Raw genomic sequence first — 23850 nt, 5'->3', positions numbered from 1 at the left:
AAAACTCCAATGTAGCACGGTGGGTAGCATGGGCACTGAGTACATAGCTTCTAGCACAGCAAGTGCTGTCCTCCTGTCCCTGTGAATTAGCCCACTGTGTTTACAGCTCCAAGGTTTTCTGACTATCTCTCTATAAAGCAGTGACTAATGGCATGTGTACCTCAGCTTCCTCCAGAGCAGACTGGATTTCTGATTTCTCTTGCTCAATCTGCTTCTTCACTTTCTCCAGCTCATGGATGGCCTTTCCCCCCTCTGCAATCTGCTCCGTAAGGTCAGAAATCTCCTCTGTTGGATTACAGACAAATAATGTAGTCAGACAAAGGGCCCAAAGAGAGAGATTCTCCTTAGAAATGCCACAGGCACAGACAGATTCACTTTAGAGTGTTGACAAGCTTTCCAGAAGCCCCAAGTTAGGAGAAGAAATCCAGGGACTTACGCTGCAAGTTCTTGTTTTCACGCTTCAGAGTTTCAAGTTGATCCAAAGTTTCCTCATAAGCATTCTTCATCTTAAACAGCTCCGTGCTGAGAGAGCGAGACTCCTTCTGGGAAGCTTCCAGTTCAGCCTGCGTTTCCTCGTATTTCTGCTTCCATTCTGACAGAACCTGAAGAACAACAAGACCTTAGTCTAAGCAACGGAGATCACTAGAGGATGCTCCATCCAACATCCACAAGGCTGAAATACCTTATCAAAATTCTTCTGCTTCTTATCCAGAGCTGCGCAGGCAGCATTAGATCTTTCCACATCAATCATCAGGTCCTCCACTTCATTCTGCAGCCTCTGCTTCGTCTTTTCAAGGGAAGCACATTTGGAATTCACAGCTTCGACATGTTCTTCAGCATCCTGCAGACGCTGGGCAAGCTTCTTCCTGGAAGATTGTAAATACAGCTCCCATTTTAGTGAGTAAATACAGCTCCCATTTAGTGAGTAAATACAGCTCCCATTTACTGAGCAATATGGGAAGCAAACTGTGTGCAGCTGCTCTGGGATTCGTGAGAGCACAAGTCACCTCTTCTGGGCTGTGACCCCAGTGCATACACAGTACAGGTCCTTTCTCAGTCACTCTTATCCAATTCATATACAATACATTGTCTCTGATAATCCCTCTGCCATCAACTCACACGCATTATCGACAGAGTATAGGGTCGCTCTCAGTTTCTCTTAATCTAGGGAGCATATTTGCCATTTTCCAACCTATACCACTAAATGGATATACTGCATCTCCTCTAATCACCCTCCCCAAAGCACATCCTTGGCCTCTTCCATTCCCATCCTGAGCATATCACTGGCCTTTTCACATTTCCCCATTTAGTTCTTGGCCTCTTCCAGTCCTCCACCCGAGCACATACTTGGCCTCTTCTAGTTCCTCTGTGCGCTGAATGGCGTCCGTCTCGTATTTGGTTCTCCACTGGGCAACTTCACTGTTGGCCTTGGACAGGGTGCGTTGCAGCTCACCCTTGGCTTCCTGCTCCTCCTCATATTGCTCCCGGAGCAAGTCGCAGTCATGGCGAGCAGACTGCAAGGCGTGGGCCAGTGCGTTCTTAGCCTGGAGAAACAACAGGAGTAGCACAGCGATGTAGCTAAATATCCTGGAAATCCTCCTGATAGTGAACTCTGTCAGACTGTGGAAAGCTATCCCAGGGAAGTGGTGCTAGATTCAATGAAGGGCAAATTTAAATCTCGGACTGAATAAAACATTCTTAAATATATTGTAGGGAACAATCATGCATTGGCAGGGGCTGGGTTAGGTGACCTAACAAGACCTTTCCCCTTCTATTCTCTAGAGTGCTATGGTTTCATTTGAGGTTAAAGCATCTGGCTCACAACAAGAATCCAGCTTCACAGAAAAGGCTGTTAGAAAAATCCTCACCTTTATCTCCTCCTCTAGATGTCTCTTCAGTTCCTCAATCTGTTGGGTAAATGCCTGTTTGCCTCTTGAGAGCTGAGAAATCAAAGTATCTTTTTCCTCTACCTGGCGTGCAAATTCACCTTAAAAAGTGAAAATGAAATAGGAGGGATTTAATTTCACTGACTGGAAAATGATATAGTCATTTATTAACTACAAATGGAAATACTTTAAAGAAAAGGAAATAAATTGAGTTCTCAATTCATCCAAATCATTGTTCGAGAACTTCTAATAGCAGGTGTCAAGCAGCATGGTGGATATGCAGTTTTTCCATAGAATGGCAATTTCCTCCCTTTTGCCCCTCATATCTCCTCCATACACTCAAAATGTCTACATCAAAAAACATGTATACATCTTACCTGATTCTGTTTGTAGACGGGCTCTTTGAGCACTGAGGTCATTGATCGTACGCTGATGCTCTTCTTCCTTTGTCTTAATCTCACTGAGCTGATCTTCCAGGGTGCGGCACAGCTTCTCAAGATTTGACTTTGTGTGAAATGGACAAAAAGAAAGAGGATAAACACATGCACTCTCCAGCATTCTGAGATAATTGAGAGCTTTGTCATGACAAACACACGTGGGCTCAGTTATTGAGGAAACCTCACCCTTCATAAATCCGTGTGCAAAAAAGTGTGCAAAAGGTAAAATGAGAAGGGGAAGGGAGCAAAGAGGAGGCCTGGGGAGAGAGGGACAAGCTGAGACCTTAGTGGAATGGGGCAGAAAGTATGGGAATGGGAAGCAGACACCAGATGGTAGAGGCTGTATCAGCCCTATCACCATCCCAAGAAGGTCCCTGGCCTCTCTACTCTGCAGACTGCCCGAGAAGCCTCTCCAGCCATCCCCTCTGATGTGACAAGTAAGCTCCTGCCTCCCTCCACTCTGTCCCCTGAGCTATGGGGTGCCCTGGGGCAAAGTGATTAAATAGGTGTCTACTTCCCACTGGCAGGAAATATCACATGGAGCCACACAGAGCTTGACAATTGTGGTCAGGGCTATGGGGTGGGGTGCTGATCTGGGAGGCAGGAGTAGGCCATGACTTCTAGTTCCAGGTCTTTTACTGACTGATGTTAATGTTCTATGCACTCCAGAGCCCTTATTATTGAACAAGGATTCATGTCCTGACTTTGGGAGTCAGGCAAATATAATTTCCCCCCATTTTACAGATGGGAAATATGAGGTTATACAAGTCACTTCCAGGAGATTGTGGCATGGAATCCAGTGTGCTAACATGGAAAATCCAAACTCCAGCCACTCCATTTTGCAGAACGAATGTGGCAAACCTATATGGTTGACTGTGCTGTCTGTAACTGCTAGCCCACACTCCCCTCCAAAATCAGGAATACAACCAAGAAATCCTTACACCTAAACTTGGAAGGATTAGATTTTTATCAGTCATGATTTTAAAGACCTCTATCATATTCTCTCTTAGTCATCTCTTTTCCAAGCTGAAAAGTCCCAGTCTTATTAATCTCTCCTCATACAGAAGCTGTTCCATAACCCTAGTCATTTTTGTTGCTGTTTTCTGAACATTTTCCAATTACAATATATCTTTTTTGAGAAGGGGTGACCACATCTGCACGCAGTATTCAAGATGTGGGTGTGCCATGGATTTATATAGAGGCAATATGATAGTTTATATCTTATTATCTATCCCTTTCTTAATGATTCCCAACATTCTGTTTGTTTTTTTGACTGTCACTGCACATTGAATGGATGTTTTCAGAGAACTATCCACAATAACTCCAAAATCTCTTTCTTGAGTGGTAACAGATAATTTAGACACGATCATTTTGTAGGTAGAGTTGGGATTATGTTTTCTAATGTGCATTACTTTGCATTTATCAACAGTGAATTTCATCTGCCATTCTGTTACCCAGTCACCCAGTTTTGTGAGATCCCTTTGTAGCTCTTCACAGTCTGCTTTGGACTTAACTATCTTGAGTAGTTTTCTATCATCTACAAATTTTGCCACCTCACTGTTTACCCCTTTTTCCAGATCATTTATGAATATGTTGGATAGGACTGATCCGAGTACAGAACCCTTGGGGACACCACTATTTTCCTCTCACCATTCTGAAAACTGACCATTTATTCCTATCCTGTGTTGCCTATCTTTTAACAATTTTCTGATCCATGACAGGACCTTCCTCTTATCCCATGACAGCTTATTTTGTTTAAGAGCCTTTGGTGAGGGACCTTGTCAAAGACTTTCTGAAAATCTAAGTACACTATATCCACATGCTTGTTGACCCCCTCAAAGAATTATAGTAGATTGGTGAGGCATGATTTCCCTTTACAAAAAACATGTTGACTCTTCCCCAACAAATTATGTTCATCTATGTGTCTGACAATTCTGTTCTTTACTATAGTTTGCTCAGTACTGAAGTCAGGTTTACTGGCCTATAATTGCTGGGATCACCTCTGGAGCCCTTTTTAAATATTGGCATCACATTAGCTATCCTCCAGTCATCTGGTACAGAAGCTGATTTACATGATAGGTAACATACCATACTTAGTAGTCCTGCAATTTCACATTTGAGTTCCTTCAGAACTCTTGGGTGAATGTCATCTGGCCCAGGCAACTTATTACTGTTTAATTTATCAATTTGTTCCAAAACTTCTTCTAATAACACCTCAATCTGGGACAGTTCCTCAGATTTGTCACATAAAAAGAATCGCTCAGGTTTGGGAATCTCCCCTCACATTCTCAGCCGGGAAGACCAATGCAAAGAATTCATTTAGTTTCTCCACAATGGCCTTATCGTCCTTGAGTGCTTCTTTAGCATCTCGATTTTCCAGTGCCTCGCTGATCCTTTAGCAGGCTTCCTGTTTCTGATGTACTTAAAAAAATGCTGCTATTACTTTTTGAGTCTTTGGATAGCTGTTCTTCAAATTCTTGTTTGGCCTTCATAATTACATTTTTACACTTCATGTGCTAGAGTTTATGTTCCTTTCTATTTTCCTCACTAAGATTTAACTTCCACATTTTAAAGGATGCCTTTTTGCCTCTCACTGCTTCTCTTACTTTGTTATTTAGCCACGGTGACTCTTTTTGGATCTCTTACTATGTTTTTTAATTTGGTGTATGCATTTAAGTTGAGCCTTTATTATGATAGCTTTAAAAAGTTTCAATGCAGCTTGCAGGGATTTTACTTTTGGCACTGTACCTTTTAATTTCTGTTTAACTCACCTCCTAATTTTTGTGTAGTTTCCCTTTCTAAATTAAATACAACTGTGTTGGGCCACTTTGGTGTTTTCCCTGCCACAGGGATGTTACATTTAATTATATTATGGTCACTGTTACCAAGCGGTTCAGCTATATTCATCTCTTGGACCAGATCCTGTGCTCCACTTAGGACTAAATCAAGAATTGCCTCTCCTCTTCTGGGTTCCAGGTTCTCCAAGCTTCTCCAAGAAGCAGTCATTTAAGGTGTCAAGAAACTTTATCTCTGCATCCCGTTCTGAGGTGATATGTACCCAGTCCATATGGTGATAGTTGAAATCCCCCATTATTATTGAGTTTTCTATTTTTATTACCTCTCTAATCTCCCTGAGCATTTTACAGTCACTATCACCATGCTGGACAGGTGGTCGGTAGTGTATCCTTACTGCAATATTATTATTATTCAAGCATGGAATTACTATCCTTAGAGATTCTATGGTACAGTTTGGTTCATTTGACATTTTTATTTCATTTGATTCTATGCTTTCTTTCACATATAGTGACACTCCCCACCAGCACGACCTGTTCTGTACTTCTGATATATTTCATACCCTGGTATTACTGTGTCCCATTGATTATCCTCATTCCACCAAGTTTCTGTGATGCCTATTATATCAATATCCCTATTTAATACGAGGCACTCTAGTTCACCCATCTTATTATTTAGACTTCTAGCATTTCTATATAAGCACTTAAAATAATTGTCATTTTTTAGCTGTCTGCCATCACGTAATGTAATTAAAAGGGACTCTTTTTCATTTGACTGTTTCTCATCAGATCCTACCCGTATTTTATCATCTTCCATCTTCTCTTACTTACTAGGACATCGAGACTCTCCATTAATAGATCCTCCCCTAAGGGATGTCTCTGTCCGAAAAATGTACTCCTCTGCACCTGTCAGCTTCCCCCCAGCCCTTAGTTTAAAAACTGCTCTATGGCCATTTTAATTTTGTGTGCTTGTGCTTGACTGCAACTTTAATATTCTTTTAAGGTAGTTTATAAAGGTAATTCTATGTAGACTTGCATATTCAGTACTCTATGGTAGAGTAATATGTTTCATATAAATTTTAATAATTCAATTTAAAAAACAATATAATGCTAATTATTATCATCCTCTAAGTGTGATGGCTATTAATTCAGTAATAACTGTATTTGGAGCTTATAAACTTCTTGGTCCTGTTTGAGATTTTATGTATGTTTTATACAAATTAAACTGTAAATAATTCTGTTAGAATCCAACTTACAGTCAGCTCATATCCTACTCTTGCAATCTTTTGTATAATTAAACATGATAAAATGATGATTAAAAATCTTTCACTCTTTTATGCTGCAATAACACTTAGGATAAAGACAGCACTTCCAATACACAGCTCTGTACCTTGGCTTTGGAGACAGTCTCCATGTTACTAGCCAGGTCGTCGATCTCCATCTTCAGTTCACTCTTCTCCTTCTCCAGCTTCTGCTTGACTCGTTGCAGGTTGTCGATTTGCTCCCCAAGCTCTGCTGTGCTGTCTGCATGCTTCTTCCGGAGGGCGGCAGCTGTGGCTTCATGCTGCAGAGTGGCCTCTTCAAGGTCTCGGCGCATTTTCTGGAATTCTGCTTCACGCTTCTTGTTCATCTCAATCTGAACCGCTGTGGCTCCACCAGCTTCTTCCAGACGCTCACTGATCTCCTCAAGTTCCCTGGAGAGATCACCCCGCTGCTTCTCTGCTTTCGCCCGAGAGGCACGTTCAGCCTCTATCTCCTCCTCCAGTTCCTCAATACGAGCCTAGAGAACAACAGGAAACACTAAGACTGCTGCTTCGTTCTGGGGTCAACACCAGTATGGCTGTCGGAAGAGTTCTGCTGGCATAACACCACAGAATAGATGCAGCCTACACTGACAACAGGGGTTCCGGTGACAAAGGAACATCATCTCCCTGAACTGGGGTAGCTACACCCAAAGACCCATTGAGAGAAATTTGGGTCCCTGATACATCATGTTCACTGAGTCTACCTCTTTCCATTCACTTTATTTACACAGATGTTAAAGATGTTTTTGGGGTCCCCTGACCTCAGGGCCTTGGTACAACTCTCCCTCCTTTCTCCCTCCTCTCATCAGCACTGCCTATATCGACAAAAGCTTTCTTCCACCAACAGAGCTGCATCTACACTGGGGGGTAGGTCAGCAAAACTATGTCAGTCAGGGATGTGGTTTTATCAAACCCCTGGCAGACATGACTATGTCAACCTAACTTAGACCAAGCCTAAGAAAGATGGCTTCCTTTTAACTGAATTTGTTCTGAAGGCCAGAAAAGAAAAAATGTATGACTAGCCTGTAACTCTTTGATCTTCTTCTGCAGTTGGATGCCCAGGACTTGTTCATCCTCAATTTTGCTTTGGAACTGACTGATTTCAAAGTCTTTCCTTTTCACATGAAAAAAAAAAAAGTTAGTGCTGGAACAAAATGTATCTGCAGGATACCCCCTGCAAATCATACCTACTTCTTCAGTTTTTCCTCCAGCTGTTGTTTATCATTTTCTAAATCCATTGTGGATTCCTGGGCCAGCTTCAAATCTCCTTCAAGTTTCCTCTTGGATCTTTCAAGGTCCATGCGAATCTTCTTCTCTTGCTCCAGCGACCCTTCAAGCTAAACAGAAAAAGACCATAAATTCTCTGCTAACAAGAGCCTAATTTCACACTGGTTTTATTCTCTCAATATGTTATTGTGCCTACATCGTCCACTTGCTGCTCCAGCTTGGTTTTAGCTTTGCTCAGTGTGTTCACTTTGTCCTCTTCTGCCTGCAGGTCATCCAGGGTCTGCTGATGGGCCTCCTGGAGGGCTTTCTTTTCCTTTGTCAGTTTAGCAATGGTTTCATCCAGGACTGCCATCTCCTCAGTGAGGTTTTTCACCTGCAGAGTTGAACAAAAGTAGTTAACGAAAATGGATACAAAACTTTATTGTTTGTGAACCAACAGTTTCATATTTTAGAATCTTCATTAGAGATTCTGCCTTATACCTTGTTTTCTGTGGCATGTTTTTCCTTTTCAACCTTGGCTAATGTTAACTCAAGGTCATCAATGTCTTTCTTCAGCTCTGAACACTCGTCCTCCAGTTTCCTCTTTTTGGCTGTCAGCTCAGCGTTCATCTCCTCCTCATCCTCTGCTCTTTCAGTCACCTCCTTAATTTTAGCTTCAAGTTGAATTTTGGTTTTGATCAGCTGGTCACATCTTTCCTCAGCATCAGCCAAGCCATCAGATTCCTACAGTGAATCCATTATTAGGATCTTTTCTAAAAGGTTTTTTCTTTTTCTTTTTTACCGGTGTTTGTATCATTATGATTTTTATCACATCTGTTGGGATGACACTTCTATTTTTAACTCATACTATCAATGACTCATAATATTCTTTTAAAAAAAACAACCATTTGGCCTAAAAGTTCTATGTCTTCAACACAATTTAGAAATGAAAAATGAATATTTTTCAAATATCTCACCATAAATGAAGCATCTCTTACCAGTTGACATATTTGGCAAATATTTTTAGTGCCTCAAGTGTGGCTTTACTTTGAAGATCAAATTTGAGGCTAGATCCTGCAAATGGATCTACTCTCATGAAACCCATGACTTTATAGGAGTCCACATGGGTGGACTCTGCACCCACGCAGAGCTCCACTGAAGTCAATGAGGCTTCCTGGGGGCAGATCCATTTGCAGGGTCTAGCTTTTACATCTACATAATGTTAAAACTAAGGACTAATCCTTCAAAGAACTTGCCTGGAAAATAAAAGGGTTACAGCCAATGCAAAAATCATCTACTGAGCATGCACTCATCTACTTTCCTTAACGTTTTATGCCCATCCTGTGGCTTATGTTTCAAAACTTTTTCTACAGTTCATTGTTTTCACAGGGTGGTAACTGAGACAGATTAAGGCATAAACACTATAAACTCATGTATAGGGCCTCTACTCTGTCATGTGATTACAGGAAAATCTCAGCACACAGTTAGAAAAATAGAGTAAGTTTCTAGCCCTCATGGTTATGAAGAACAGGTTGAAAATGTGACCCAAGTTTATCTGTTGCAGTGTCAACTGCATGAGTTTGCAGACAGCCTAAAACAAAAGTCTGAGAGGGCAGAATTGCCCCATTCCTCTCTATGGGGTGTGAGCTCGAAGACCTGCTGCTCTGGTGGGCAATAGAGACCCTGCCTCCCTGCCGCTGCCACTCTAAGTGTGTTTGTGTGGGGAGACCACATTATGGGGTGCGGCTGTAGGGGTGGAGCCACAGAAGGCTCCATATCATGGTCTGTGTAGGGCCCCCAACTGGTAACATCAGTGGCACAATAAATATAAATAGTACAGCAGATGTGTGAATTCATCATGGCATGTGAATACATTGGGATTGTCACAGTAAGTGTATGTCTCCACTGACACTTCTTTTGGCTCTGTGTAATGCACACATCCAGGTAGCCCCTGGCATGGGTAACAAATAGCAGTGTAGATGGTGAGGCCAGGCTTAGGCAAGTAGAGTACAGACATGCCTGAAGGGTATGGGTATGTACTCACGCACATACACTGCTCTCTACTTGCCCAAGCCGGGCCTCCCTGCCTACTCTGCTGTCCTCTGCTTTCCCCACATGGAAAGACTCCACCAGCAGGGAAAGGCTCTGGCAGGGGAGAGGCAGCTGAAACCTTTTCCTGCTGTCTACTCTCTGCCAGAGCCTTACACAACACATGTAGCTGCACACTGCTATGTGGCCGTAGCCTGCTTTTCACTGCCGTGGGTAGCCACATGTACCCTACAAGCCACCAGCCATAGTTTGTACTGTAGATGTAGCCTAAGGTGCCATGGATGAAGCAGGAGTATTTAAAGAGCATAACTTTGCTTCGCCGAATTTGCTTGCTCTCACCTTGTTTTAGGGCATGACCTGTCATACGTGGCTGGGGAGTATTGTTATTTATTTATTTATACGCATATACTTCTTTTTTGATACTTAATATTTTAAACACGGGGAATATTTTATCTTGACCGAACACTGATCCCAGTGCTGTTAATGGGATGCTTCATGGGAAAATTGCATTTGGAACTTTCAGCTTGGACCTTTCTACTGTGCAATTGCACAGTAGAATGCACTGGTGATACTCACAGACTGTACTTGGAGCTGCAGGTCGTTTTTCTCTTGCAGCAGGGTCACCATTTTTTCCTCCAGTTCTTTCCTTTTTGCCTCAGACTTAGCAAGCTCCTCCTTCGTTTTCTCAAACTCTTCCTTCATGTTGGCCATCTCCTTCTCAGATTCAGCACTCTTCAGCAAGGGCTTGATCTTGAAGTACAGCTTCATCCAGGGCCAGTGCTTGACATTCATGAACGAGCGAACGTTGTATTGGATACAGAAGATGGACTCTCTATAATGTCATCAGAATATATGGTCAATGTTAAAGGCCAGATACTGCAATGCTACTAATTGTGAGTAGCATTTATTCAGCCAAGTAACCTCATTTGAGTTCAAATGGGGCCACTCACATGAAAAAATACTACTCTAAGGGTTACAGACTCTGGACCTGCTTGAGCCTTAGAAAGTCTAGGGGGAGTAAAACTCCACTGTCGGTCTCCTCAATGTACATGTTGAACTAATGTCTGTTCTCTGTAGACTCACGCTCACAAACCGGGATGAACTTTCGCTCCCTCTTTACACATCACATCTGTAACTGACCCACTCCCTCTGATGAGTGCTTTGGAGTCTAAGGGACTCTGAACTGGTGTAACTCATGCTGAGGAGCCAAAGAGAATTTAGCACAAAAGTACCCAACTGGAAGGTGTAAGTTAAAGTTGGCCACCCCTAGTCTAACGCACACTTTATTACACCTTCTTCTTGCTCCTTGGTATACCAGTTATACTGATTTACACTCCCAGATGGAGCTGTGCAAATAATTGATTTGTTGGTTCACTGGCAGTTCCGAAAAATAAAATTTAAAAAAATTCAGTTTGGATTGAACCAAAACTAACGTTTTTCTGAATTTTCAGTGTATTGAAAAAGGCGGAAAATTTCATTTAAGATTGAATAAAACCTTTTGTTTTGAGTTCAGACTTTTTAAACTTTCATTTAATAAAAGCAAAGGAAAAGAAGGGCTAGATTCCCCAGACCAGAGGGGAAGGTGGATGTGGTGCTATGTCTCTGCCTTCTCCTCTGGTTATTTATATATAGCATTTAAGTTTCCTTGTGACTCTAGCCCCAGTTTTTGGGACTAAACTATCAGCAATTTTGTGACTAGTTTAGGTCAACCTGAAACTGCATTTTTCAGCAAATGAACTATTTGTCTGAAAATTTTCACCCAGCTCTACTCCCAAGTGCTCACACATTGATATAGTGGATTAATGAGATCTAAGTCAGACTGAATCCACCCCTCCAATTCTGTTCACCTCTGTGGGGTGACATAAACCCAACAGACCAAATGCAGTACTGTACATTTCTACCTTCTTTGCATCATTTTCTGGAACTCCACTCTCATCAGGAAGCCACGACACATGGCTTGTGTGCGGGTGATAAGCTGTGCCAGTTTATCATCTCTCATCTCCTCTAGAAGACCCAGAAGTCCTGCTTTGAAGAACACCTTGAGGAAGAGAATGTTACAGACAATCACTTTCATTCTGTATATTATACAAATAGATGGTGTTTGAATCAAAAAGTGTTTGTACCTTGGTGTGACCAAATTTATACTGGGTCTGATCAATATCAATGGACCCAAGTAGTTTCTCAGAAGCCTTCTTGCTGTCCATAAATTGTCCTTCTGGAACGGCGCTTGCATTTAAAATCCTGTATCTGTGGGAGAAAATGGACTATGAAGATACTTACATTGTTGAAACCATAATCACATGTGGCACTAACGGGCCCCATTGTTAGGATTCTCCACAGTAGAATCAAGGAATGAATGGAGCTGTGAAGAATGAATTTCCTTCTCATGCTTTGAGATGACATTCCAGGTCAGAAGGAAGCACATTTTCAGGCTAAAGTGAAAAAGCTTGCACTATGACTGCTTGCAGTGTATTTATATTAACTAGTCTCAATGCATAGAGGAGATTGGTCTCCAGGGATGTCAGTCTGATATGTTTCACCATCTCCAAGGGTAACAGTGTCATCCCCAAGTAAAGAACCTTGTGTGCGGGGAACTATGCAAGCATGTATGTGGAGAGAAACCAAACCTGAGACAGGAAACAGTGCATCAGTGCAATCTGGCTGCTAATACAGCCCATGAGAATTAGCAGTAGCCATGTCCCACTGCACCTACACTATCAACAGCTGTGACTCAGTGGGCCATAGAATTCTTGGCCACATTGGCCATGTCTCTGTCACTGCCTTTGTCCTCCCATGAAGCCCCTATTCTGAGTTCCCACAGACAGACCCATCATGAAATTCAGCTTTATGGTATTTAAAGGGCTACATAGTCACCTAGCATGGCCACTCCACTGCCCACCCAGCCCATTCCCCTCCCCCCACACAGGAAAAGTGTGGCATTTTTGCTGCTTTTTGGACTACACCAGTTTGGTCCTAAATTTCTTCTATACACATAGCATGTGCTGGGTGCTGCAGTGACTACGATAGTTAAAGTAGTTAGAAAATGCAAGCTACTCCACAGAGAGAGAATGGAACAGGGACTGGGAGAGTCTGACCTCTGTTTAAAGTCTGCGTAAATGACTCTGCTGGGGAATCCTTTCCTGCAAATTCGGATCCCTTCCAGCACGCCGTTACACCTTAGCTGGTGCAGTACGAGATCATGTTCCATGGCACCTTAACAAATCACAGCATGAATTAGTACCTCCTTGTGTAGCCCAGAGGGAATGGCTGCATCTCACTAAGAGCTCTGTACACTGGCGCTTCTTACCGGGTGTCTTCGTTTCATTGGGAATGAGGCATCGCACAAAGTGAGGATGAGTGCTTCTCAGATTGCTCATCAGCTTGTTTAAATTCTCCTGTGAGACCATAAGCAAAGGTTTACGTTAACCAAAGTTGCATCTGTATCTGCACTGATAGATGCAGTAAACCTATAACCATGTAGACAAACTAGCTTGCAAAACTTCCCAGCTGGGTTCATTCTAACCTAAGGTGCCCTCTTTCTTTGGATCTTGAACACGATCATTAAAGTGAGATATAAAACTCTGAAAGTAGCTCTACTTGAGCAAGCTGGAAAAGGCTAACAAGACAGGACCAGAAACTAATGGGAAATGGCCACAAGGGCTGTTATGGAAGCCAAAGGAGGACATTTTCAAAGAAAGATGATTATCTGCAACATCAGGCCATCCTTCTGAACAAGATATTTCTTTCTGTTGATTATATTGGAAAATGCAGAGGGGATGAGAGAGGAAGGGAGCAGATGCAGTGGCAGAAGAGGCTAACAAAGGACACACTTCTGTTTTTTCAGGTGTTTGAAATGTAGGCAGTATGGGCCATTAACATCCCTGAAATCCAGAGCTGAGTGGAAGGCTGCACATGACCCTGTAACAATTTCCACTGAAAGCGAAGGAATCAGGAAGGGGAATATTAAATCCTATAACAGCATCTCTGGGGGGGGAGGGTCTCTTAAGACTAATTTGGTTTGACATAATTGTTTCTGACATCTTCATCCTGGGAGAGGAGACAAAAGGATAGACTCTGCTTTCCGTTACACCTAGGTATATTCAGAGGAACTCTGCCACGGAATAGAAATGGAGTTACTATGAGAGACCTCCTCAGATCTGACGCTGCTGCACTTGGCACAAATCAGGAGGGAGGCTGCATTGTTAGCTATAAAGGTTGCCCCGAGACACAGTTCTAAGCAATCCCTGGGCAGTTCTAAGATGTGCCTACTGCCCAGAACACCACCAGCCTGTTCTGGCTTCCAGACATTAGCTGGACCATGCCGCTCCCTCCGCCATATCCCCTGTGCCAGTTGCTGGAAAGCAGGTGGTCTTGGACCCACTGTGCTGGCCCTACTCCTTCTGCACATTCCCCCATGCTCGGCAGGCAGCCAGCGTAAGGCGGGCAGACAGACCCACTAATACTAGTACATAGTGGCCACAGTAGGGGGCAAAATTGGTTTAATCCTGTGTAAATGAGAACAGAATCTGGCCCAAGTACTTTAGACATCATCCAAAGCTGGGTGTCTTTCCACTGATTTCAATGGGCTTTGGATCAGGCCCTTTAAGAGCAACTGAAAGAGGCTTTTTGACTTAAAAAGTTCACAACCGAGACCACTGGGAAAATAGACTTTTTAAATGTAAAGGGAATTTCCAACCCACCATCACGGAGAACGCAATAAGGAACAATGTACTGTACCCTGAAAAGAGCAGAGACGGTCTGGAAAGAAGAACCCTTCTTCTTGCCTCCCTTCTTGCCACCACCCTCTGAATCACACACAAAAAAGACAAAATTAAAAAGATGCACTTTGGGGTTTGAACGGTTACACTCACAGGCTGGTGGTGTTTGCCTGTAACAGCCAACCCTGTTAATAACCATTGGTCATGCAGAGAAAAGGCTAATGGTTTCTGCTACAGCAGACAGCTCATTATTAGGGCTGTCGATTAATCGCAGTTAACTCACGCAATTAACTCAAAAAATTAATCGCAATTTAAAAAATTAATCACGATTAATTGCAGCTTTAATCACAGTGTTAAACAATAGAATACCAACTGACATTTATTAAATATTTTGGATGTTTTTCTACATTTTCACATATATTGTATTCTGTGTTGTAATTGAAATAATGTGATTAAAAATATTTGCACTGTAAAAATGATAAGCAAAAGAAATAGTGTTTTTCAATTCACCTCATACAAGTACTGTTGTGCAATTTCTTTGTCATGAAAGTGCAACTTACAAATGTAGATTTTTTTGTTAGATAACTTCACTCAGAAATAAAACAATGTAAAACTTCAGCGCCTACAAGTCCACTCAGTCCTACTTCTTGTTCAGCCAATCGCTAAGACAAACAAGTTTGTTTACATTTACAGGATATAATGCTGTCTGCTTCTTATTTACAATGTCACCAGAAAGTGAGAACAGGCATTTGCATGGCACTTTTGTAGCTGGCATTGCAAGGTATTTATGTGCCAGATATGCTAAATGATCATATGCCTCTTCATGATTGGGCCACCATTCCAGAGGACATGTTTCCATGCTGATGATACTCATTAAAAAAATAATGTGTTAATTAAATTTGTGACTGAACTCCTTGGGGGAGAATTGTATGTCCTCTGCTCTGTTTTACCCACATTCTGCCATATATTTCATGTTATGGCAGTCTTGGATGATGACCCAGCACATATTGATCATTTTAAGAACACTTTCACTACAGATTTGACAAAACACAAAGCAGGTACTAATGTCAGATTTCTAAAGATAGCTACAGCACTCAAAAATAAATATAAAGTGAGCACTGTACACTTTGTATTCTGTGTTGTAATTGAAACCACTGTATTTGAAAATGTAGAAAACATCCAAAATATTTAAATAAATGGTATTCCATTATTGTTTAGCAGTGTGATTAATTGCACGATTAATCATGATTAATTTTTTTAATTGCTTGACAGCCCTACTATCACACCCATATGTAAGGGAGGCAGGCATGACTGTCTGGAGAAAGAGGAACTAGGGTGTGCAACGCACAATCTTGACAATACTAAGGAGGAGGTTTGAGCTACACTTGATCAGATTTTTTATTTCCTTTTTAATAAGACCAAGCCACAGGCAGAAGATGACTTTTCACTCTCTACAGTGTGCCGTTAGATTAGAATTGGTAGGGATTCTAGAGGAATCAGTTTATTGTGAATCAATTAAAATACGGATTTTACAGAAATTACCTGCATCTCCACCATACGCGGCAAAGAGCAAAGCCAGTGTTTTCATTGACGATTTCTGGTACAACCCAATGACAGTTTCATTCAGAGGATCCTTGTTCTTCTCGAGCCAGCCAGTGATGTTGTAGTCCACAGTGCCAGCATAGTGCACCAGGGCGAAGTGGGCCTCAGCCTTTCCTTTGGCAGGCTTGGGCTTCTGGAAGTTGTTGGACTTGCCAAGATGCTGGTCATAGAGCTTGTTCTTGAAAGATGCATCAGTCGCCTTGGGGAACATGCACTCCTCTTCCAGGATGGAGAAAATACCCATTGGCTGAAAGACACAGCAATAGATAAGAAGGGGGATAGGAGAAGAGAGAGAGAGATTACATGAGGATTTTTTGGATGCAACAATGTGACCATCTCTTGGTCTAGTTAAAAAGAGGATATTACTAGTGCTGTAGAGGTCAAGTAATAGTGTTGATGTAATATACTTACATTTCTGTAAGGCATTTGGTTTTGTACTCACGACATTTTGATTACAAAACTAGAAAGATATAAAATTAAAATGGCACACATTAAGTGGATTAAAAGCTGGCTAACCTGATAAGTCTCAAAATCTAAATGTACATGGAGAATCATCATTGAATGGGTGTGTTTCTAATGGGAACCCACAGGGATTGGTTCTTGGCCCAACACTATTTAACATTTTTATCAATGACCCGAAAGAAACCATAAAGTCATCACTGATAAAGTTTGCAGGTGACACAAAAATTGAGGGAATGGTATATAATGAAGATGACAGGTCACTGACACCAAGTGATCTGGACCACTTGGTAAGCTGGGCTCAAGCAAACACTATGCATTTTAATATGGCTAAATGTAAATGTATCCATCTAGGAACAAAGAATGTGGGCCACACTTACTGGATGGAGGACTCTATCCCGGGAAGCAGCTACTCTGAAAAAGATTTGGGGGCTATGGTGGATAATCAGTTGAACATGAGCTCCCAGTGCAGTGCTGTGGCCAAAAGAGCTAATGCGATCCTGGGATGCATAAACAGGGGAATCTTGAGTAGTAGTAGAGATTATTTTACCTCTGAATTTGGCAGAACTGCACTGAGATTGCTTAGAACCACTGCTGGAATACTGCACCCAGTTCTGGTGCCCACAATTCAAGAAGGATGTTGATGAATTGGAGAGGGTTCAGAGAAGAGCCATGAGAATGATTAAAGGATTAGAAAACCTGCCTTATAGTGATAGACTCAAGGAGGTCAATCTACTTAACAATGAGAAGGTGAGGAGTGATGTGATTACAGTCTATAGGTATCCACATCAGAAACAAATATTTAAGAACGGGCTCTTCAATCTAGCAAAGAAAGGTATAACACTATGAAATGGCTGGAATTTGAAGCTAGACAAATTCAGAGTGGAAATAAGGTGTAATTTTTTAAGAGTGAGGGTAATTAACCATTGGAACAATTTACCATGGGTCGTGGTGAATTCTCCAGCATGGATAATTTTTAAATCAAGATTGGATATTTTTCTAAACAATATGCTCTAGGAATCATTTGGGGGCAGGTCTCTGGCCTGTGTTATACAGGAGGTCAGACTAGATCATCACAATGGTCCCTTCTGGCCTTGGAATCTATGAACTTTAATTCAATTAAACTGCCATGGACAAAGCAAAATTAAACCAACTGAATACTGACATATTTTCAGCTTTGCATGTAAGCTATAGAACTGAGTGAAGAATTTTTTTAAAAATCATCAAATGATTCGTTTGAAAAATGAACATTTGCTAAATAAATTATTCATTTGATATTTTTCAGTCAACCCTAGATACATTAATGGCGCATGAAAATTAATTTTATTTATGCTAGAAAGGATGTGAAAAATAAAATAACTAAATTATGACTGAATTGGAATCACAGAGGCTTGGAGAGATAAATCTCCTGACTGGAATATTGGTACAGAGGGGTACAGCTTGTTCAGGAAGGACAGGCAGGGGGAAAAGGGAGAAGGTGCTGACAAGAAGATATCCATTTGTCCTGAGGTCCAGAAGTAGGTGGGAGGCAGACCAATTGAGAGTGTCTGGTAAAAACAAAAGGGGTAAAAATAGGGATGATGTCATGGTATGGGGTCTACTATAGACCACTCAATCAGGAAGATTAGATGAACGAGACATTTCTAGAACAAAAAACAGAAATAACCAAAACACAAGATCTGGTAGTAATGGGAGATTTTAACTCCCCAGCCATCTGTTAGGAAAGTAATACTGCAAAACATAAAATGTCCAGTAAGTTCTAGGAATGTGCTGCGTACAACTTTTGCTTCTAGAAAGTGGAGGAAGTAACCACAGGGACAGCCATTTTAGACTTGATTCTGGCCAACAGGGAAGAATTGGTAGTGAATCTGAAGGTGGAAGGCCATTTGGATAACAGTGATCATGAGATGACATATTTCATGATTCTAAGGAAAGGAAGGAGTGAAAGCAGCAGAATAAGGACAATGGACTTCAGCAAAACAGACTTTAAGAGACTCAGAGAAGTGGCAGGGGAGGTCCCATGGGAAGAAAATCTAAGGGATAAAGGAGTTCAGGAGAGCTGGCAGTTTCTCAAGGAGACAACGTAAAGGCACAACTGTAAACTATCCCAATGCAAAGGAAAGACAGGAAGAATAGTAAGAGGTTAATATGGTTCTTTAACAACCTGAAAATCAAAAGGAATTCTACAAAAAAGTGGAAACACGGACAAAATCCTCATCTTCACATCCAAAGGAGGAGGGGGAGGGATAGCTCAGTGGTTTGAGCATTGGCCTGCTAAACCCAGAGTTGTGAGTTCAATCCTTGAGGGGGCCATTTAGGGAACTGGGGTAAAAATCTGTCTGGGGATTGGTCCTGCTCTGAGCAGGGGGTTGGACTAGATGACCTCCTGAGGTCCCTTCCAACCCTAACATTCTATGATTCAAAGAGGCCATAGAAATGAAAGAGCATCTATATTGGCCCAGACTGATTGTCACCTTATATATATAAGGTATACGGTACCTAACACAATAGGATCCCAGTTAGTGACATGGGAGCTCCTGCACTACAAATAATAATAATGATTAATAATTCATGTGCATTACAAACATTTAGCTTGTCAAAAATGGTTACAGTATCCATGAAGAAAGACAACAAAATAATCATTATCTATTTCAGTGTGAAAATTGAGTTCCCAGCAGGTTAGCTGTCCTATTGACAACAACACGCAGACCTTTAATCACATAACATTGGCATAAAGTTCCTGCTATGTGTACAATAATCACATCAAGACAGAAAAATTTACATCTTTTTCAAGAATTACTTCTGTTTTTCCTGAGAAGAATGATGTATACTATTGATAAAAAGTAGAACTTAACTTCCAGGATACTATCTCTTTGAGTTGTGATAGTGGGGCTTTCTGGTATGCTTTAAAATTAAATCTGTGTCCAGGATTCTGAAAAGAATCCATCTAAAGGTAAACAATGCCATCTTTCCACTCTTGGAAAGAAGAGGGTGCAGGACTGTTGTCATAAAGCTATGTGTGGTCTTCTTAATGTTTCAGAGCAAAAAATTAGAACATTATGGGTCAAGATATTTATGGCCCTGAGCATGGAAAATCCATCTAAAATTCAATGCAACCCACAATAATTAAAGAATTCTTGAACATATAAGGCATTTGAATTGAAAAGATACCTTCTCAATGAGCTCAATGCAGGCAGCCAGGTCCATCCCAAAGTCAATGAACTCCCATTCAATTCCTTCCTTCTTGTACTCCTCCTGCTCCAGCACGAACATGTGGTGGTTGAAAAACTGTTGCAATTTCTCATTGGTGAAGTTGATGCACAGCTGCTCCAGGCTGTTGTACTATAAAAATGCAAAGAAACTGATTACTTTCAATGTATATGTGAAAAAGCTAAAGTTTGAAGAACAATGCTTCTATTGTGCAGCAAATCCTGGGAGACTTTCTGAATTCTTATCCCTAGAGCCAGCCAGATGTTTTGGGAGTTCTATTCTCAGCTCTGCCAAGATATTTCTGCAGTGTCAGGCCCAGGCTTGTCCAGGTATTTCTGTGCTCTGGGACCCAAGCCTACTCAGGCATTTCTCAGCTCTTGTCCCTGATCCTTGACCAGGCATTTGGGTCTGAGCCTAGCCAACTCCTTCTGAGCTCTCAGCCCTCTGGCCTACCCAGACATTTCCAAACCCTCAGCCCCAAGCCTGCCTGTTAGCGAGCTGCCCACTAGGTGCCATAAACACCTACAATAATTTGTGTTAGGTACACAATCATTTCTGTTCTATTAGGCACCACCTGTTAACAATTTGAAGGCACTTTCAATGCAGTTGTCATTTCTACATGCACCACACAAATCTATCCAAAAATGGACTCATTAGAGGCTCATGCTGCCTTAGTGGAAGATCAAGAGACACCTGTTTCTGCAGAAAAGTCAGGCTTTTCCAGGAAATTATTTAAATACAAAATATATAATGTTAAAAACCCCCTCAAAGTTCTCAGAACCCCTGAGTGTCCCTTCCAGGAACCTGCTGTCAAATCCCTGCTCCTTACATCAAAGATCTCAAAGCCAGCAATGTCCAGGACACCAATGAAGTACTGTCTGGGCTGCTTGGTATCCAGCTGCTGGTTGATACGAACAACCATCCACAGGAACATCTTCTCATAGACCGCCTTTGCCAGAGCACCCACCGAATTGTGGACCTAACCAGTGGGAGAGGGACTGGAGTTACCATACAAAGCAGAGGAAGAAACCCGGGTGTGTTAATTCAAACCAGGAGTTCTAGATCACCAATTGTTACCTGCTGCACGGTTTGACCTTTGGTCACATATTCATTCCCAACCTTGACTCGGGGGTAACACAAGGCTTTGAGCAGGTCAGCTGAGTTCAGATTCATCAGGTAGGCAGCTTTGTCAGCCACTAAACAAGGAGAGGAATAAATTAGTAGCTCAAAGATAGGCTTTGGTGTCTTTTATAATGACTAGAAAAGAGTAATGAGATCTGTTTTTGTTTTACCAGCTACCACATCTATTACTAACTCCAGTAATTATGGAGTTTAGAGCTTCCTTTATTTCTTGATTAATTGTTTTGCATTTGATTGAGAGGGTCTGTACATCAAGTGATTGTAAGAATTTGTTCACAAATCCCGCATAAGGGCCAAATAAAAACAATTTTTAAGGAGAAAGAAGCAGATGAACAGACAGAATGAAAAGATGGCTTTGAAGTTCTTTCTTTGCCACTTTACTGTGCAGCTTGTCTAGGGATTTTGATTTCTGAATGATCAGAAGCAAACAGGCTACTGACCAAACACTGTCCTGACCTAAACCTGTGCAATTCCGTTGACTTCAGCTCCCACAGCTCCTACGGCCTCCAGCATTGGCTGAAATTACTTAAATGATTTTATTATTAATAACAGCATGTAATGCCATTATTGAATATATCATGATCAGGTCTATAATGGTCATGTTTCCTTACAGCTGTTTTCTTTAGTTCTGTTTGCATTTGCCCTTAGATCCTAATCCTCTCAAGAAAGTGAAGCGTTTTCACTCTGTAAAGAGCAGTTAGTTTTTGACAAAGTGGTCAACTGACCTTGAAATAATGTCTATTTATAGAACCACTCCTACATTCCCTTCCAGAGACATACATCCTAGAGAGAGGAAGATCAGAATCTTGGGCAGAGCACAGACCTCTCACTTTTTATCTAACGGAAGGATCTCAAACTCTAGGGCCCCAATTCTGGCCTCAGCTGCTGTGCCTTTACACCACCTCTACTGAAATAAAATGCCATAAACCAGACAGTTTCAAGCACTGGGAAACATCCTCAGCATAAGGGACTTCCTTGGAAGGTGTAAAGCAGCTGGAACAGCTCTTCAGTGCTCCTCTTGCAGCCCATCAGCTATGGGGCGTCCCAGCAGTGGTCCCGACAAAGGGATTATGGCAGGACTGCTGCAGGATTGTAGATATTCTCCGCTAAAAAAACAGCCCTTGGGGGCTGGTATAGTTGAGCATACATTACAGCAGCTCTCTGGCCATACCGGCTTATGTTAGTCAGCAAGCTGCAGAATCCCAGGGACTGCAGAGGTGGTGCACTGCCACCCTTGCCCTTCCTGAGATCTGTCAGGCTCAGCCCAAATGAAGCTCAGAGTCTGTGCCTAAGGGCCTCATTCTCCACTGCCTGCCACCTCATACAAAGTGAATGGAAATTGGATGTGATACCCTGCTAGTTCAGAACTATCTGCTCACATATCCTGGAAGCAACATTTTATACACACTTTGCAAGGCATAATCATAGAATCATAGAATCATAGAAGATTAGGGTTGGAAGAGACCTCAAGAGGTCATCTAGTCCAACCCCCTGCTTAAAGCAGGACCATCCCCAACTAAATCATCCCAGCCAGGGCTTTGTCAAGCCGCACCTTAAAAACCTCTAAGGACGGAGACTCCACCATCTCCCTAGGTAACCCATTCCAGTGCTTCTCCACCCTCCTAGTGAAATAATGTTTCCTAATAGCCAAGCTAGACCTCTCCCACTGCAACTTGAGACCATTGCTCCTTGTTCTTTCATCTGCCACCACTGAGAACAGCCGAGCTCCATCCTCTTTGGAAGCCCCCTTCAGGTAGTTGAAAGCTGCTATCAAATCCCCCCTCACTAAGTGAGGGACTAGGTGCCAGGCCATGTAAAATTAGGCCCTTTGCTTCTCTGTTTCTTCATCACTGTTGGAGGAGACTTTGGAAGATTCTTCACTGCATTACTTTAGCTTTACACCAGTGCAACACCATTGACATTAGTGGACTTACATTAATGTAAAACTGATGACGGAGTGGCAAATCAGTGTCTAATATAGTAGCAGCCATAGGGACAGATTCACTAGCAAACTCTGGCTGTTATGTGCTGTTGCAGTGATGCAAAGCAGGTCAGAACTCAACTGAATTATCTGCTTAAGCAAAATTAATGCTGGATTTGCAATGCCAGAGCTGCATGAAACATCCAGAACATATCTGTAAATCTGGTCCTGAGTTAGTGCTTGAGAGTTTAGATACAGATTTTGCTAATACCTTCTGTGCCATCTGGTTCTGCCTGCTCTTCACGTTGCTTCTGCTTGAATTTCAGGTTCCCATAATGCATGACTGCCCCTGTCAGCTTGTAAATGGCTGTTTTTTCCTCAGCACTGAAACCCAATATGTCAATGGCGCTCTGTCAAAAGAATCAGTAATGTAAATATCTTCTCTAGTAAAGTTAGTACTCCACATAATAATTCTCGTGTGTTACTTACATCTGTGGCAATCAGCTCTTCCTGGTCATCTATGCTGGCTACAGTGATCTCACCTTGACTCACAAAGGGGAAGTCATATGGGTTGGTGGTAATCAGAAGCATCTCTGAAAACAAGCATAGGATATACCTGGGTATAATTTAATTGACCATGTTACTGAGTTCATCAGTGACCAGTTCCACCAAAAGAGTTAAAACGTTTCTTACCAATTAATTCTGGCTTCTTGTTGGACATGATCTGATAAAATATGTGGTAGCTTCTTTCCGCCTTGAGCTGGAAAGTGACTCTAGATTTCTCCAGCAGATCTGGCAAGGTAGGTAAAGTACAATTAGCCACAAGAAAACACAATGAGAAAGAAAGAGAGACAGAGAATTGTGACCCTTAAAGGGAGGTCCCTTACATGTTTCAATGTCAGCTGAAGCCAGTTTCCCTGTGGTACCAAAGTGGATTCTGATGAATTTACCCTTTAAAGGAAAAAAGTCATTTCATTTAAAACCCTCAGAGGCAGACTCCAGAAGTGGGATTTGCAAAGCTGCCCTGGGGGTCCCTTTAGCAGGTTTGAAAACTCAGCCAAGGTTTATATTATCAGTCTAATGATAGGGACATATATGGCCCGTCATTGCACTTGAGACTAGGAGC

The 23850-nt window shown here is 41.9% G+C and overlaps 1 protein-coding gene across 2 annotated transcripts in view; it reads right to left on the bottom strand.

Annotated features, from left to right (window-relative positions):
- Positions 1-23850, bottom strand: part of LOC128848159 (myosin heavy chain, skeletal muscle, adult) — a 75887-nt gene that overhangs the window by 5674 nt on the left and 46363 nt on the right. For both annotated transcript variants that reach the window (XM_054047966.1, XM_054047967.1), the window contains exons 9-33: positions 23612-23675; positions 23418-23516; positions 23214-23317; positions 22996-23134; positions 20741-20859; positions 20493-20642; positions 19625-19795; positions 15935-16241; positions 14412-14479; positions 12982-13069; positions 12770-12887; positions 11798-11921; positions 11576-11712; positions 10251-10506; positions 8127-8369; positions 7843-8019; positions 7611-7756; positions 7443-7533; positions 6506-6895; positions 2264-2390; positions 1869-1987; positions 1348-1544; positions 683-866; positions 437-602; positions 161-285 (exon numbers count right to left, since the gene is read on the bottom strand). In XM_054047966.1, coding sequence (XP_053903941.1) covers positions 161-285; positions 437-602; positions 683-866; positions 1348-1544; positions 1869-1987; positions 2264-2390; positions 6506-6895; positions 7443-7533; positions 7611-7756; positions 7843-8019; positions 8127-8369; positions 10251-10506; positions 11576-11712; positions 11798-11921; positions 12770-12887; positions 12982-13069; positions 14412-14479; positions 15935-16241; positions 19625-19795; positions 20493-20642; positions 20741-20859; positions 22996-23134; positions 23214-23317; positions 23418-23516; positions 23612-23675 — 3909 coding nt within the window. The remainder of the gene's footprint in view (positions 1-160; positions 286-436; positions 603-682; positions 867-1347; positions 1545-1868; positions 1988-2263; positions 2391-6505; positions 6896-7442; positions 7534-7610; positions 7757-7842; positions 8020-8126; positions 8370-10250; positions 10507-11575; positions 11713-11797; positions 11922-12769; positions 12888-12981; positions 13070-14411; positions 14480-15934; positions 16242-19624; positions 19796-20492; positions 20643-20740; positions 20860-22995; positions 23135-23213; positions 23318-23417; positions 23517-23611; positions 23676-23850) is intronic.

This window comes from Malaclemys terrapin, chromosome 13 (genome assembly GCF_027887155.1).
Source record: "Malaclemys terrapin pileata isolate rMalTer1 chromosome 13, rMalTer1.hap1, whole genome shotgun sequence".
NCBI classification, from domain to species: domain Eukaryota; kingdom Metazoa; phylum Chordata; order Testudines; family Emydidae; genus Malaclemys; species Malaclemys terrapin.
This window is presented reverse-complemented; position numbering and strand designations above follow the sequence as displayed.